Raw genomic sequence first — 14,928 nt, forward strand, 5'->3', positions numbered from 1 at the left:
AGCCCACAACCCAGGCATATGCTGATGAGGAATCAAACCTGCCACCTCCTGGTACATGGGACAATGCTCAACCACGCCCACCGGGCCTCAGTGTGTCTTTTTAGGAGGACACAAAGGAAGAGATAGAAAGGATGTGAGAGGAAGCTTCACCACTACTGACCTGCTGGAGGAGGTTCAAGTCACCTCATCATTTTAGGCCCCTCAACAGCATTTGGCCAAGGGATGCCTCATCTGCAGATCATTCTAGGTCATGCTCAGAGTGGCCCTGTGCAGTGCCCGGCTACTGGCCACAGAAAGTTGTCTTTCAAGGACTCAGTTCTAACTCTGGTCCCTTAGCCACATGCCCTCCCCACCTTGTTCTCAAATCCTCAAGAGGTTCCAATAGGACCCCATACTTCACAGGGAGACCTTCCCTCTACTCATATCCTCGGATTTTTCAGAACCTGCTGTCTCTTCGTATCCTTGCCTCCCCTACCTCGCAGCTGGAAAACCGGGAGACCAGGTAGGTTGCAAGACAGGGGGGCGGGGAGCCAATTATTCATCCCCTTTAACCCCGCCCTGGAGCCAGAAGAGGCGGGAAGTGACAGAGATGTGCGTAATGGGGCGGGATGGGGCCTGGAAATCCCTGGCGCCTGCGATGAAAGGCCTGGCTGACCGCCGCCTCCGCCAGGCCTAATTAGAGACCCCAGCCGGGCGCCCAAGTTCTGATTGCTGGCCGGGGACCCCCTCCTCCCAGCCCTGAGGCACAGCAAAGCTGTAGAACATGAAGGAGAGACTCCCAGCTCTGCAACTGAGCTCAGGGTAAAGGATATCTAACTGGAGAGAGAAAAATGGAAGCAGGGGAGGAAAGGCTATTAGACCTTCTCAGGATTTAGGGGGCATGACAGCTGGGCCTGTAAGAATGGGGGAGGGGGAGAGGGCATGGGAACGTGGCCAGTGACTTTAACCTCCTCCTCATAAATCTCAAATAATCCTGGTTCTGAAGGGATGGGAGCAGGGCTGTGTGGGGTGTATAAGATTTATCTCTCTGATACGGACGAGGGAGCACCAGCTAGGGCTGCGATGGAGTTGGGGACCATTCTTGCACCATTCATACAAGGGAAAGAGTCCTTCGGAACATCACTAATGGGGAAGAAGCCAAGAGGTGGCTTTAACCCCTCCTCCAAATAAGGATCGAAGATAAATGGACACGAAGGGCCAATACAACCCCTATCGCCCCACTCCTGACAGTCAGATCGCCACTACCAAGTCTCCCTCCTCCACCACAGAGCTTTCAATCCCTAAAATATCCTGTGAGAGGCCACATGGCTCCTCGGGTTTCTGGGGGGCGCCTGGGGGGGCGCCGAAGCAGGACAGGGGAGCTCTCCCGCACAGCGTTCCTGGGATGCGTGCCCTTCACCTCTAGGCAGGGGGCGCCTTGGCCCGGGAGAGACAGCAGGCCCAGGGGCGGGCGCTGCGGGGCGCGCTCCTCCCCTGGCCGGTGTCAGGTTTACGGAACAGAGCTTCCAGGCAGGACGCGCGGTGGCCTGACGGACGCGAGAATTCCTTTCGCCTGACCCGGCCCGTCCTGACCCTGCCCGGGCGCGCCATGTTCGCGCGTGGGTCCCGGAGGCGTCGCTCCGGGCGCGCGGTGAGCGAGACTCAGGGCCTCGGCGGGGGTCAGGGGTAAACTGAGGCCCAGGAAAGGGGGCAAGGGATAGGGATAGCGAGGAGGCGCTCCACGGAGGGTTTGGGAATCCCCATCCCCAGAATTCCCAGACCGGAGGGGCTGGGGCTGCTGGAAGCGTGTAGGTGAAGGAAGATGGAAATCTGGTGGCCCACGCTCCCTAATCACCCCTCCGCACACCTTTAGCAGCACTCAAAGACCTGGTGTGTTTCCCTCTCGTGTGAATTATGGGAGGGGTCTCTGAGGGCCAAAAGATTGGGTCTTGGGTTCCTGGATCGAGCAGGGACCTTTTGAGCTTCTGCGGGAAGGAACCTCGCCCTGTACCTTGGCTGAAGGTGAACTAAAGAGTGAGGTCCTACACTCCAGGGGTGCCGGGATACTGAGAGTCAAGGGATTGGGATTTGGGGTGAGAAGGCTTCCAGGCTTCCACTTGAGCAGAGAGCCTTTGACTTCCTAGATAGGAGGGTCTCTCTCTTTCTTTGGCGGGGTTCTCTAGGTGGGACCTGGATTTGGTGGTCCAGAGGAGTGAATAGTCCTAGGATATGAGGGGTAAGAGCCAAGGCTTCTTGAGGGTTTCTGAATGGATGGGGGCCTCCTGTTCCATTGCAGGAGGGTCTCCAGTCCCTTGGGTGAAACCAGGGTTTGGGGGAGGGGTTCCTGTGTAGATCCCAGATAAGGATAACGTCTTAGACTTCTACCCTGTGGAACTGGAGTGCTGCTGGCAACGTGGGTGGAGAGGGGGCCTAGATGAAGCCTGGAGTAGACACCCAGATTAGGGACTCTGCCCTGAGTGGGGAGAGTACTCTGAGTTCTGGAGGAGGTGTTTAAGACCTGGAGGAGTCAGAGGCTGCGGGGAGGTGTCCGGGCTGGGTGTAAGGAGTTTGAGGCTGGCCTGGGGAGGGGAGTTCCCTGAAAAGGAGGCATAGAGGGAGGTGGCCTCAGCTGCCCCGCCTCTGCCTCTGTTGTGTCCCCCACCCCCGAGTTCTGTGTGCTGTCCCAGCCTGCCCAGCGCTACCCAGGTAGGACAGGCCCCAGCGTGCGGTCTCCAGTCTTGGAGTGGAGAGGCGGGCCCTAACTTCTCCCTCCCCTCCCCCGTGCCCGCCCCGGCGGGGTCCCCGCGTCTGCCCCCCCCCCCACTACAGCCTCCCGAGGCAGAGGACCCAGACCGTGGCCAGCCCTGCAACTCCTGCAGGGAGCAGTGCCCTGGCTTTCTGCTGCATGGCTGGAGGTAGGTGACCATCCCAGGGCCTTGCCTTTGTCAGGGCTTCCACCCTCAGGAGGGAAACCCTCAGAGACTTAAGCCACGCCCTTGGCATGACCGTGGTCCACAGAGGAAGCTCAATCAGGGAAAAAGCCTCACGCTCTGATTCAGAGCCCCGCCCCCTGACTCATTCTCTATTGTCTGGTTCCCAGGAGAGCTCCACCCACGACACAGTCCCGCCCCAGAAGTGTCCTTCCTCAAGCCTGAGTCCTATCCCTAGGGAGATCTTTGGTCCTCCACCCCCCTTCTTGAGTTTGGAACTCCTCTTCCAGACCCCTGTGCCCTAACTCCTGGAGCTCGATACCCCAAACAATCCATAATGTACTACAGACAGAGCCCTATCCGAAAGTTCTGAGGTTCAGTACAGGCTAGAGCCCACCTCCAGGGAAAGTTCCCCAAAAATGTCCAGAACCTCTCCTGAGGGGCAGCCCCTAAATGTATAACTCCAATCTCAGACTCAGAACCCCAGCCCTACTCAGGCCCAAGTCCCAGAGCTGAAAGTCAGAGCTGGCCTTGAGACCCCACAGCTCCATCTCTTCACCTCCTCCACCCAGGCTCACAGCCCCATCCCCAGACCCAGAATCGTTTGGTGGTGATCATCTGCATGTCCCTGCCCCTCAGTTGGACTTTCTTGGGCTGTCAAAGGGTCCAAGTGGGCTACCCTTAGTAATTGACCCCCATCCTGGCCCCCTCAGAAAGATCTGCCAGCACTGCAAATGCCCTCGGGAGGAGCATGCTGTGCACGCAGTGCCTGTGGACCTGGAACGCATCATGTGTCGGCTCATCTCAGACTTCCAGCGCCACTCCATCTCCGATGATGACTCCGGCTGTGCCTCAGAGGAGTATGCCTGGGTGCCCCCTGGTCTCAAGCCGGAGCAGGTGACCAGAAGGCACCATCCACTGTTGCTCTCCAGTGGGTGCACACACACTCAAGTAGAAACCTATTTCTGGGGCAACACTAGGGTGTGTGGTTAGACTGTGCCTGTCTTTCTGAACCCTCTGACATCTAGAGGTGCTCAGCCCCCAAAACTTGAAGGAAACCCTGAGAGATCACTGGACCAGTTCCTCGGGCCTGTTCACCCATTCCTGTTCTACCCCTTACCTCAGGGCTTATCGTAGCACTTCATTCACATCTCCATTGATTAACCCGTTCTACAGTTATTGAGCACCTACTGCATGTCAGACACTGTTCTAGGTGCTGTGGGGACACAGCAGTGAACAAAATACTATATATATATATATATTAGAGGCCTGGTGCATGAAATTCGTGCAGGGGTAATGGGGTCTGTCTCTCAGCCTGGCCTGCACCCTCTCGCAATATGGGACCGCTGGCTCCTAACCGCTCGCCTGTCTGCCTGCCTGATTGCCCCTAACCACCTCTGCCTGCTGGCCTGATGCCTCTAACTGCTCTCCCCTGCCAGCCTGATCATCCCTAACCACCACCACCCTGCTGTGTGTGTGGGTCCTGGGTGCAGGTATCCGGCTCCCTCCTGTCAGAGTCTAGGGCACACTGGAGGACCCAGAGTCAAGTCCCCACCCACGCATGCGTGCCTCTATATCGTGAGAGACCCAGACCCAGCCGGCCCCACCCCAATGAAGCCCCACCAGCACATCACATCCCCAGCCAGTGCTGGGTGGGGATGCAGCATCAGTCACATCCCCAGCTGGCACCAGGCGGGATGCAGCCTCCTGCTAATTGGTCATTACGGTGTGAGGGCATGGTGACCATTTGCATATGTAGAGGTTAAATTCCTGAAGGGAGCCAATAATGTCATACCGTGTAAGGTCTATGGATTAAAGAAAAGCAGGGAAGTTGGGGGGCGGAGAGAGATGTTAGGATTGTAAATAGGGTGTCCAGGTAAAGCTTTGTGAGAATATGATGTTTGAGCTTCCTGAAGGACATGAGAGTGAACCATGCAGAAATACTAGGTTAGAAAGATCTAGAGAAATGGAATAGCTAATGCAAAGGTCCTGAGGCAGGAGTGTTCTTGGCATGTATGAGGAACAGTGAGAATACCAGTACACTGGAGCAGAGTGAGCAACAAGGAGAGTGATGAGGTGGAGGTGGGGTCAGAGAGGTGGCGGGGACATGGAGAGGACTTGGACTTCTACTCTGAATGAGGGAGAAGCCACAAGAGATTTGTGAGCAGAGAAGGGATATGATTTGTCTTAGGATTTAATGCAGCGGTTCTCAACCTGTGGGTTGTGACCCCTTTGGGGGTCGAACGACCCTTTCACAGGGGTCGCCTAAGACCATCGGAAAACACATATATAATTACATATTGTTTTTGTGATTAATCACTATGCTTTAATTATGTTCAATTTGTAACAATGAAATTAGGGTCACCACAAATGAGGAACTGTATTAAAGGGTCGTGGCATTAGGAAGGTTGAGAACCACTGATTTAATGGGATCCCTCTGGCTGGCAAGTGTAGAACAAACTGTAGGAGTGAGGGTGGAAGCAGGGTACCAATGAAAGTGAGAGCACTTCAATAGCCTAGGTGGCTGATGATGGTGCTGGCAGTAGAAGGAGTAAGTGGTGGTCAGATTCCAGTTGTAATTTTAAAGTAAAGCTGAGAGATTTGTTTGTGGATGTGAAAGAGAAAGGAGTCAAAGATGACTTTAAAGGTGGATTGATCAGACCAAGGCAGGAGCATGTTGGAGGTCTAAGAGCATAAGTTTGGTTTGGGCATCTAGAGTTTGAGGTACCCATTAGACATCTGAGTGGCCACTTTGCTTGGAACTCAAGGGAGAGATCATAGAGCTGTAGGCATGCATTCATGAGGCCTTAGCCATGAGATGGACTTATGGTAGTCATGAGGTTCCAAGGGAGTGAAGGGAGACAGAGGCAAGAGGACCAAGGTGTGAGACTGGGGACCCTCCCACATTTAAGGGCCACTTAGTTGAAGAACTAAAAGAAGAACAGAGGAGAAGCCAATAGGTTTCCTTTTGGTAAGAGGAAACCCAGGACGGTGTGATGTCCTGGAAGCCAAGGGAACACAGTGTTTCCAGGAAGTCATTAGCTATGTCCAGTGCTACTGATGGGTCAAGTTGGATGAGAACTGAGACCTGAACAATTACTTTAACAGTGTGAACGTCATCAATGACCCTGACAGGAACAGCTTTAGAGGAAGGGCAGGGAAGGCTGACTGGAGTGGGGTCTAGAGAGACTGGGAGGAGGGGAAGTGGAGACAATAAGTGCACACAGCTCTTTTGAGGAATTTTGCTGTAAGGGAAGGAGAAGCAGTAGCAGGAGGGAAAAGTGGGGTCAACATGAGCGAACTCTTGACATGTTTGGGAGATGACAGGAATGATCCAGCCCATAGGAAGAAGAGATGGAGGGAGTCAGTAGACATTTCCTTCTGATGATTTTAATTTTCTCAGAGAAGTAGGGACCCACCATCCCACTGCATTCCAATCACCCCTCATCTCAGTTGTTTTCTCCCATCCCCCATGTCCTCCCAGGTATACCAATTTTTCAGCTGCCTCCCAGAGGACAAGGTCCCCTACGTCAACAGTCCCGGGGAAAAATACAGGATCAAGCAGCTGCTGCACCAGCTTCCCCCACACGACAGTGAGGTGAGGAGAGAGAAGACAGGAAGGGCATGTCAGGTAGGGGGCACAGCCTGGGCAAATGCCTCACAGCTGGAAAGAAATGGGCAGGATCAGAGGTGAGCTGATCTGAGATGAACGGTCTGAAGGGCAGGGGACATTCCTTGGCAAAACCACACGTGGGACTTGGGAGAGATCAGGGATGGGTATTTCAGGCAGGAAGCACCATCTATACAGAGGCATTGAAGTAAACTTTTTGAGCATGGAGGAAATTTAAAAGAGGGTTGGGGGGGCAGACAACTGGAAGGAGCCTGTTTGACCCTCACTGCCTCAGGCACAGTACTGCACGGCACTGGTAGAGGAAGAGAAGAAAGAGCTCAGAGCCTTCAGCCAGCAGCGGAAACGGGAGAACCTGGGGCGTGGCACGGTGCGCATCTTCCCAGTGACCATCACTGGGGCCATCTGTGAGGAGGTGAGCCATGAAAGGCCTCGAGGGGTGAGTGGTGCCTTTGCTCCAAGCCCTGGGTTGCAGGACCCAAGTCCCTATCCCCCTGTTAGGCAGGGACTGCCTCTAAGGCCTTCCTGGCCAGCGATGTCTGTGTGTAGGGCTCCCTGGTAGATGGGACTTGTTCCTCAGATCCCTCTGTTGGGTTGGGCCTGTCTCTAAGGAGGCCCCAATGGACCTTCTCTATTAGTTTCCTGCCCTCCACACGGTGGATGTGGGGCTCTCTGTCTGGTCCTCTTGTGGTGGAGACTTGTCCTTAAGAACCCACCCACAGTGGGAGGGCCTGTCTCTAGAGCCAGGTGGTGGGTGGGATTTATCTCTAAAGCACCCTCCCCTCCATGGTTGAAGCCTGACCTTACATCCTACTGTTAGGTGAGGTTTGTTGCTAAGGTTCCCCTGGGCCTGGCCTGGCTCTATGGTTTCAAGACCTCCTTTAAGGCCACCCACGATGAGTAAGGCCTGTCTCTAAGGTTTCCCACAGGCACAGGGTCAGTTTCTAAGGCACTTTCCTCCCACCATGTAGGCAGGGCCTGTCTCAAAGTTACCCCATGGGTAAGGCCAGTCACAAAGGTCGGCCATGGGGAAGGCCCTAGTATGATACACACCTTAGCTGATCCCCTATCTAACCATGTTGGTGAGGGTAACCGTGCCTATCTGTCATCTGGCAGTGCGGGAAGCAGATCGGAGGTGGAGACATCGCAGTGTTTGCCAGCCGAGCAGGCCTGGGTGCCTGCTGGCACCCTCAGTGCTTTGTGTGCTCCACCTGCCGGGAGCTGCTGGTGGACCTCATCTACTTCTACCATGCTGGCAAGGTCTACTGTGGTCGCCACCATGCCGAACGCCTGCGTCCGCGCTGCCAAGCCTGTGATGAGGTGATGCTTTACTGCCCAGGGGAGGGAGCGGAGGGCGGGCAGGGCCAGGGAAGGCCCTGCTGACGGCCACAGATGTCCTGCATCCCCCAGATCATCTTCTCCCCTGAGTGCACGGAGGCCGAGGGCCGGCACTGGCATATGGGTCACTTCTGCTGCTTCGAGTGTGAAGCATCCCTAGGAGGGCAGCGCTACGTCATGCGCCAGAGCCGTCCCCACTGCTGCGCCTGCTACGAGGCCCGCCATGCGGAGTACTGTGATGGCTGTGGGGAGCACATCGGTGGGTGAACATGGCATTGGACAGGGGGAGGGATTAACATCTCGGCCACAACCCCCTTCCCCCTCCATTCTTTCTGTCCTCCAGGCCCTGCCACCATTATCCCCATACTTTCAGTCTAGCCCAAGCACCATAGCTCTATACCTTTCATTGCAGGTCCCATCACTGATATCCCCCATCCGGCCATACTTTCTAAACCTTCCTACACAGTAATAGGCACCACTACACATTTGGGCCCACCTCCAGAGTGCCCTCTAATTCCCAGTACCCCAGAGCTACCCTGTTGGCCTAGCGCCTAAGCTCCTAAGCTGTACCCTATTCTCTAAGACTCTCCATCAACCTAGCTCAGTGATTTTCAACTCGTGTGCAGCAAGAGTTTTTAAAAATATGCAATGCCTAACTAATTAGTCAGGGGCACTGACCTCTTTTTCCTTAGTTTGTAAAAAAAAAAAAAAAAAAAAAAGGACAACAGCCAACACAGCAATAGCCGTCTGGTGTGAATGAATCAAAATTATACCTATTTTTTGTCAGATCAGCAAAAAATATATTTTTGGTGTGCTGCAGAAGTTTAGTAATTAGTTTTTGTGTGCCATGAGATGAAAAAGGTTGAAAATTGCTGGCCTAGGTACATCATACTTTCTACCACACCCTGCTCTCTAAGATTCACTTCTTTCCCACCAAGGCCACGCCCTACCACGCCTGTCCGCACCACCCAGGCCTCTTTAAATCCACTGTCCTTCCATCTGAAGTCACCTTACTGTCTAAGCCTGACCCACAGCTTAGAGTCCAGTGCACAGTTCCCACTCTGGGAGGGAGGACCCTGGGAAAGAAAGAGTAGGGGAGGAGATGTTAATCAGCCAGTTTGAGGTACCCTGGGGTGAGGACCAAACCTCGGATTTCCTGCTTTCCCCAAAGAAGGGTGCCATTTTGGAGAGGTGGGGGATAGGAGGAGTCTTGGGGTACCCTGCTTCAGATTCCTGCTCTCTTCAGAAGGGCCCCATTTGAGCAGGGTGGGACATGCTGGGGGGCTGTCTTAGTTTCCCCCTTCACGGTATCCCCACAGGCCTGGACCAGGGCCAGATGGCTTATGAGGGCCAGCATTGGCACGCCTCAGACCGCTGCTTCTGCTGTAGTCGCTGCGGGCGAGCCCTGCTGGGTCGCCCCTTTCTGCCACGCCGGGGCCTAATCTTCTGCTCTCGAGCCTGCAGCCTGGGGTCCGAGCCCACGGCCTCCGGGCCTGGCCGCCGCAGCTGGAGCGCGGGCACAGTCTCCGCACCGCTCGAAGCCTCCACAGCCTCTTTCTCTGCTGCGGAGGGGCCGTCGGAGACCTCCACCAAAGGCACCAGCACTGAGGTCGAGCCTGGTGAGTTAACCCTGGAGTCCTGCCCAGCCCCTCTGAATCCCTCCCCTACCAACCCCTGGTCCCTCTGTGTGACTCGCCCAGTCCCTTCACCTGCTGTACCCCTGGCCCCGCCCCCAAACCATCCCAGGCCTGGGCTGCACCCAAACTACACCTCCTCTTGAACCCTGTCCGCTCCCTTCTATACAAGGCCCTCCCCTACCTCAACTGGTACCTGCCTCAGCCCAAGTTCCTCCTCCTTTTCTCCAAACCCTGTACCCTCCACCCTATGGAAAACCAAATCTGCTCCAGCCTATGCCACGCCCCTTCCACCAGAAGCCACGCCCCCTCACCCACCCTGTCCTGCTCCTCCTGCATTCCAACTTCCCTCCCCTCCACTCAGAGCCTGTCCCAGGCCTCCTAATTCCCGGACTCCCTACTTCGCTGCCCTCTCCGACCCCTGCCCCCACTTTCCCAGTCCTGATGGAAAGGGGAAAGGAGAAGGTCCTCTGGGAGGAGGCAGATACATACGAGGATTCCCTCCATCTCTCTTTCCAGCTGCGGGCCCCGAGGAGCCCACCCGCTTTCTGAGAGGGGCCCCTCACCGCCACTCCATGCCCGAGCTGGGGCTCCGCAGCGTCCCTGAGCCACCCCCAGGGACCCCCGGCCATTTGGACCCTGAAGATGATTCTTTCAGTCGCCAAAGTGCCCCTCGAGTCAGCTTCCGGGAACCTCTGGTGTCTGATGGAGGCCCTCGGCGGACCCTGAGTGCGCCTCCAGCTCAGCGCCGCAGGCCTCGCAGTCCCCCTCCCAGGGCCCCCACACGTCGCCGCCACCATCATCACCGCAGACGCAGGTCTGGCAGACTTCACCACCAATGTAACTTAGGATCGGACTCCGAATCTTGCTCCAGCTCCCCCTCCAGCTCCAGTTCAGAGTCCTCGGAGGATGATGGCTTCTTCCTGGGGGAACGCATCCCACTGCCCCCGCACCTGACCAGGCCCCTGTCTGCTCAGGACACTGCAACAAAGAACCCCAACTCTCCATCTCCAATGGTCCCCGAGAACTCGGGGCCAGGAACACCTCGTCAGGCCAGAGACAAGAACTGCATAGTGGCTTGAAGGCGAGGCTGTCCTGGAGGGCTCTATTTCTCCATTCTCAAGACTTGAGAATAAATCCCCTTCCTTTCTACCTCTGTACTATTGAAGTGTCTTAATATTTGGTGTAAAACAGGCCTGGCTTCTTTACCTCTTTGCTCCAGATGCTTCCCTTCCCTATTTTCCCCCTTCTGATGCTTGAGATATCCACATTTGGTCAAAGGATTAACTTATTCATTACCATATATTCTAACAATCTGTTTATTATTTATTCATATTTATCCCTCCACAGAAACACCTCCCACACTGAGGTTATTTGCAGTGTGTCACACCTGGGGCCTGGAGTCTGAAGCTGAGGCACCCTTCTCCCTCATTTTGTGGTTTAGGTGGGGGCATAGTTCTGGCAGAACTAGTGTCTGCTTCTAGATACTTCAGTAGGGGAACCTAGGCACACCCAAAAAGGTGGCCACACCCAGGAGGGTTGATTGGCAGGCTAGAAGACAAATTCTTCAGATAAAGGCACTTTTACCTCAATAGGAGGCTGGGAGTTGGCTAGGAGCGTTTGTAGGGGTGGGGAGCAGTGATTTCCATGGAAGTTATTTGCAGGTTGCAGAGAGAAATCAAGGGAGTTCACCTACACCGGGCCATCTGTAGGGTCTGCAAGTGAGGAAAAGAGAGAAAGCAGGTTGGATCCATATGCCCACTTTACAAACAAGAATACTGAAGCTTATGGCGCTTGTTGGTACTAAAGCCATAAGTAGCAATAAGGGACAGAGCTGGCATTCATGCCCCGGGGAGTCCCCTTTCCTTCTCTCAACCTCCTCAACAATACCCCCCTACACACACACACTTACTTACCAGTAGGGGCTGCTGTATGTCTTTGCTTCTTCAAGGGGAAAGTGAAATAGGCATCATAGCCAAAGAGGCACGCAGCAATTAGGCCCACCACCTGGAAATGGGGATGAAAGTGAGGGGCGTTGGGTTAGGCTGGTCAGCCTACTCAGCCTCTTACCTCCTTGTATCTACTACCTCCGGTGACTGCCCCATGAAGGGATGGCAACTAAAGCCCCAGGTTGGGAAGCCAGAGAGCCCCAGGAAAAGGTCAGGAAACTGGACTCTACCCCAACTCTCCCTTCTACTAGTACTGCTCAACTCAGGAGAGCCATGTGGTGGCCCCACATACAAGTGGCACCATTCCCAGTGTACATTTGAAACAAAGTTCTAGCAGATGGCAGTCTAGTGTGTTGACAAAGATACTGTGTCAGGCCAGGGATGGCCCTTTACAGCAAATATTGATCTTGGGAGGAAATCAAGGGTCTGGCCAGACTTTCCTGGAGACCCTGAGGACAAGTGTGGCCTGTTGTGGATCATACACTTTCTGCCAGAAGCAGAGACAGAAATGGCCCCTAGGTCCTCAAATCAATCTCTCTCTCTCTCTCTCTCTCTCTCTCTCTCTCTCTCTCTCTCTGTGTGTGTGTGTGTGTGTGTGTGTGTGTGCGTGAGCGCGCTTTGGAGCTGCCTCTAAAGTCTTTACCCCGGCGATGATTTTGGAGCTGTTATTGTGCTCCACGAGCACAATGATGGAGATGATCAGGTAGAGGATGGCCGCTATCAGGGTTCGGAAGAAATCCTGTAAGGAGTAGAGAGAGCAGGGAAGTCAGCATCCAGAGTTCCCAGGACAATCCCAGGTGCTGAGGCCCCTCCCTAGCCTAGCCACTTCTGTCCCCTTTCTCACACTCCAGGGCCAGTTGATGATCCCTATCCTGGTGTTCAGGTCACACATGTAGATGACATAGAAGACAGCAGCAAGGACCATCTCAACCACTGACAGAGAGACGTATGCTGATGTGGAAGCGATGAAGCAGATCAGAATCACCAGGCACAGTATCTGGAAGGATGACATGAGGAAGGGGACCTCCATCAACTCCCTGGGCTGAGGGGATGGGTTAAAATCAGGGGTCTCTTGGCCCAATCGGCATGGCTCAGTGGTTGAGCATCGACCTATGAACCAGGAGGTCACAGTTTGATTCCCAATCAGAGCACATGCCCCAGTTGCAGGCTCAATCCCCAGTGTGGAGCGTGCGGGGGGCAGCCAATCAATGATTCTCTCTCATCATTGATGTTTCTATCTCTTTCTCCCTCTCCTTTCCTCTCTGAAATCAATACAAATATATCTTTTAAAAAATCAGGGGTCTCAAACTCAGATGCCTACCAGGACATCTGGGAAGATGACAAATAATCATAGCTAAACACTTACTGTGTGCTCATTGTGTTCCCAATATTGTTCTAAGAGCTGTACAAGTATTAACTCACTTAATCATCCCTACAACCTAATAAGCTGGGTACTGTTATTAGTATCTTTATTTTATAGATGAGAAAATTGAAACAGATATTAAGTGACTTGCCCAGGGTCACCCAGCTAGGAAGGGTACAGTTGGGTGCCTCGGTTTCCCCTTTTCCCTTCTAAGATAGGGGCGGCCTGCTGGGAGTGGCCCCGCCAGGTGTTTTGTGAGCAGTGCTGGAGCTAGCCTGGGGCGGGCGGGACGTGCAGTTCCCCAGGCAACCCCTTTGGGAAGCAGTGAGAGTAACACCAGAGGGGCAGGGCTCCGGTTAAAGGCACCGCACCCTTTCACAAGTGACTCAAATGCGGCGTCCACTTTGAGGGGGGGCGGGAGCAGCGAAGGCCCTCCCGCCCCACCACAGAAGGGCCAGGAAGAACCAGAGAACTGCTGGGCGCCCAACCCGGAGGACTAGCTCGGGGCTCCACCCCAACAGGCCCCGCCCCTGGGCGTCCGGCCAGCCCGCCCGCCCGACAGCGCTCGGGCCGCGCCACGCCCTGCCACAGGAGGTCCCCCATCTCCCAGCCCCCTATGGACCCTTTCGTTGAGCCCACGGATGGGTCCACGCGGTCTCCTTCCACTGCGCTACCCATTTGCACCATGGACCCCTGGCCTCACCCCAGCAACTCCCGACCACCTTCTCCAAACCCCACCAACTCGCCCTGCACCCTGGTTTCGGGCCTGGGCCACTAACCCACTTCCCCCGTCCCTCTGCCCAGCACCCGCGGCCACGCGCCTTCCTCAGCCTGGGCTGCCGGGTTCCGCGTGATCCAGCCACTCCACCCCGCCCTTGCCCACCCGCCAGTCCCGGGACTCTCACAATCTCAGCAAACAGAAGAATTCCCTTGCGGGTGCGCGCGAAGTTGGTGCAGGCAGCCCAGCAGCCGGGGGCCGAGAAGCGCTCGGAGTCCGCCATGGCGTGGGCCGGAGTCCCTGGGGGCGCGGACGATCTGCTCAGTTTCTCGTGGGTTCGTGGACACTGCACACCCAGCCGTCTTGCCCTCCGTTTGGCCGGGAAGGGGGCCCTGGGGCGAAGGAGGGAGTGAATCACCAAGCCAAGCAGAAGCGGGCGGGGCCTGAGGGGGCCGGGCCAGGTGGCTGCCGCCCCGGAAGCCCCCTCGCCCCGCCCGCCAAGGATCGTCCCCACCCGGAGCGCAGCCACCCGGGGCGCCCCATCTCCGGAGGTGCCAGCCTTTGAGACTTGGCACTTCGGGGTACCTTGAAAGGTAATGGTGAAACCCTTTGCCCTTTTAGAATGCAAATGTTCCCAGGGCTGCCTCAACTCAGAACCCAGGGGAGTTTGCCTTAGGGAAGGACTGACTGGGTTTCCTTAGCTGTAAACAAACAAACAAATAAACGGTGGAGGCCCTGGTGAAACCCAGGTCTATTGCCAGAATTCGGAATATTTCGAATTTTGGAAAATTTTCCCAGTGCAACCCTAGCTGGATTGGCTTAGTGTCAGCCTGCGGACTGAAAGGATTGCAGGCTTGATCCCCAATTAGGGTGGAAGCAGCTAATCAATGATTCTCTCTCATCATTGATATTTCTCTCTCTCTGCCCCTCTCCCTTCCTCTCTGACATCAATAAAAATATATTTTAAAAAAAATATTTTCCCAGTGCATATACGGTGTATTACTTAACAGTCAGTGGTGGGTGAAACTGCCGTGTGTGTGTGTTAAGCATTTTAATATTTCCTCAAGCAAAGGCGTGGACGTTCACTATAAGTGGAATAAAGTAGGACAGAAAAGTGTGCCTCATTAAGCCAGATCCGGTTTTGTAACAAATGGTTCCAAACTGTGGGGAAACTCAGTTTCCAGAGCTGTGGGGACTTGGGAATTGCAGATAAAGGATCTCGGACGTGGAATAAACCTCTTGGCAGTGATGGGAATTGGACTGCACTGGTGCACAGGCCAAGAGGAAACAGGGCCTAGTGAGCATCTGCTCAGTCAACGGGGGCAAACACTATGAATAGTGTTCGAGCTCAGGGTGTGTCTGATACTCTGTTCTGCAATCCTAGGGAAG

The 14,928-nt window shown here is 54.9% G+C and overlaps 2 protein-coding genes across 4 annotated transcripts; one reads left to right on the forward strand and one right to left on the reverse strand.

Annotated features, from left to right (window-relative positions):
- The first annotated feature begins 1,497 nt into the window (after positions 1 to 1,497).
- Positions 1,498 to 10,818, forward strand: PRICKLE3 (prickle planar cell polarity protein 3). 2 transcript variants are annotated; one of them, XM_081115111.1, is made up of 9 exons: positions 1,498 to 1,630; positions 2,809 to 2,894; positions 3,623 to 3,806; positions 6,394 to 6,507; positions 6,815 to 6,952; positions 7,654 to 7,857; positions 7,948 to 8,134; positions 9,195 to 9,494; positions 10,029 to 10,818. In XM_081115111.1, exons 1-9 carry the CDS (start codon positions 1,589 to 1,591, stop codon positions 10,589 to 10,591), a joined length of 1,818 nt encoding a protein of 605 aa, XP_080971237.1. In that variant the 5' UTR covers positions 1,498 to 1,588; the 3' UTR covers positions 10,592 to 10,818. The 2 variants fall into 2 exon arrangements, with proteins under 2 accessions (XP_080971237.1, XP_080971238.1); XM_081115112.1 differs by lacking the exon at positions 6,394 to 6,507 and having other exon boundaries at positions 1,505 to 1,630; positions 10,029 to 10,811.
- PLP2 (proteolipid protein 2) lies at positions 10,808 to 14,449 on the reverse strand. Of its 2 annotated transcripts, XM_081115113.1 has the most exons (5): positions 13,727 to 14,449; positions 12,303 to 12,455; positions 12,102 to 12,197; positions 11,426 to 11,516; positions 10,808 to 11,224 (listed from the first exon to the last, which is right to left on the reverse strand). In XM_081115113.1, exons 1-5 carry the CDS (start codon positions 13,820 to 13,822, stop codon positions 11,202 to 11,204), a joined length of 459 nt encoding a protein of 152 aa, XP_080971239.1. In that variant the 5' UTR covers positions 13,823 to 14,449; the 3' UTR covers positions 10,808 to 11,201. The 2 variants fall into 2 exon arrangements, with proteins under 2 accessions (XP_080971239.1, XP_080971240.1); XM_081115114.1 differs by lacking the exon at positions 12,303 to 12,455 and having other exon boundaries at positions 13,727 to 13,932.
- Positions 14,450 to 14,928: the final 479 nt, after the last annotated feature.

The sequence above is a fragment of the Myotis nattereri genome (assembly GCF_964212035.1).
Source record: "Myotis nattereri genome assembly, chromosome: X".
Lineage (NCBI taxonomy): Eukaryota > Metazoa > Chordata > Mammalia > Chiroptera > Vespertilionidae > Myotis > Myotis nattereri.

Bases quoted from the DNA above. Each gene is read 5' to 3' on its own strand.
- PRICKLE3 (XM_081115111.1), top strand. From the start codon at position 1,589: ATGTTCGCGCGTGGGTCCCGGAGGCGTCGCTCCGGGCGCGCG. The intron at 1,631-2,808 runs GTGAGCGAGACT...CCCCCACTACAG, and splicing joins GGCGTCGCTCCGGGCGCGCG to CCTCCCGAGGCAGAGGACCC. The intron at 6,953-7,653 runs GTGAGCCATGAA...GTCATCTGGCAG, and splicing joins CTGGGGCCATCTGTGAGGAG to TGCGGGAAGCAGATCGGAGG.
- PLP2 (XM_081115113.1), bottom strand. From the start codon at position 13,822: ATGGCGGACTCCGAGCGCTTCTCGGCCCCCGGCTGCTGGGCTGCCTGC. The intron at 12,456-13,726 runs GTGAGAGTCCCG...TCATCCTTCCAG, and splicing joins TTCTTCTGTTTGCTGAGATT to ATACTGTGCCTGGTGATTCT. The intron at 12,198-12,302 runs GTGAGAAAGGGG...TACTCCTTACAG, and splicing joins TCATCAACTGGCCCTGGAGT to GATTTCTTCCGAACCCTGAT.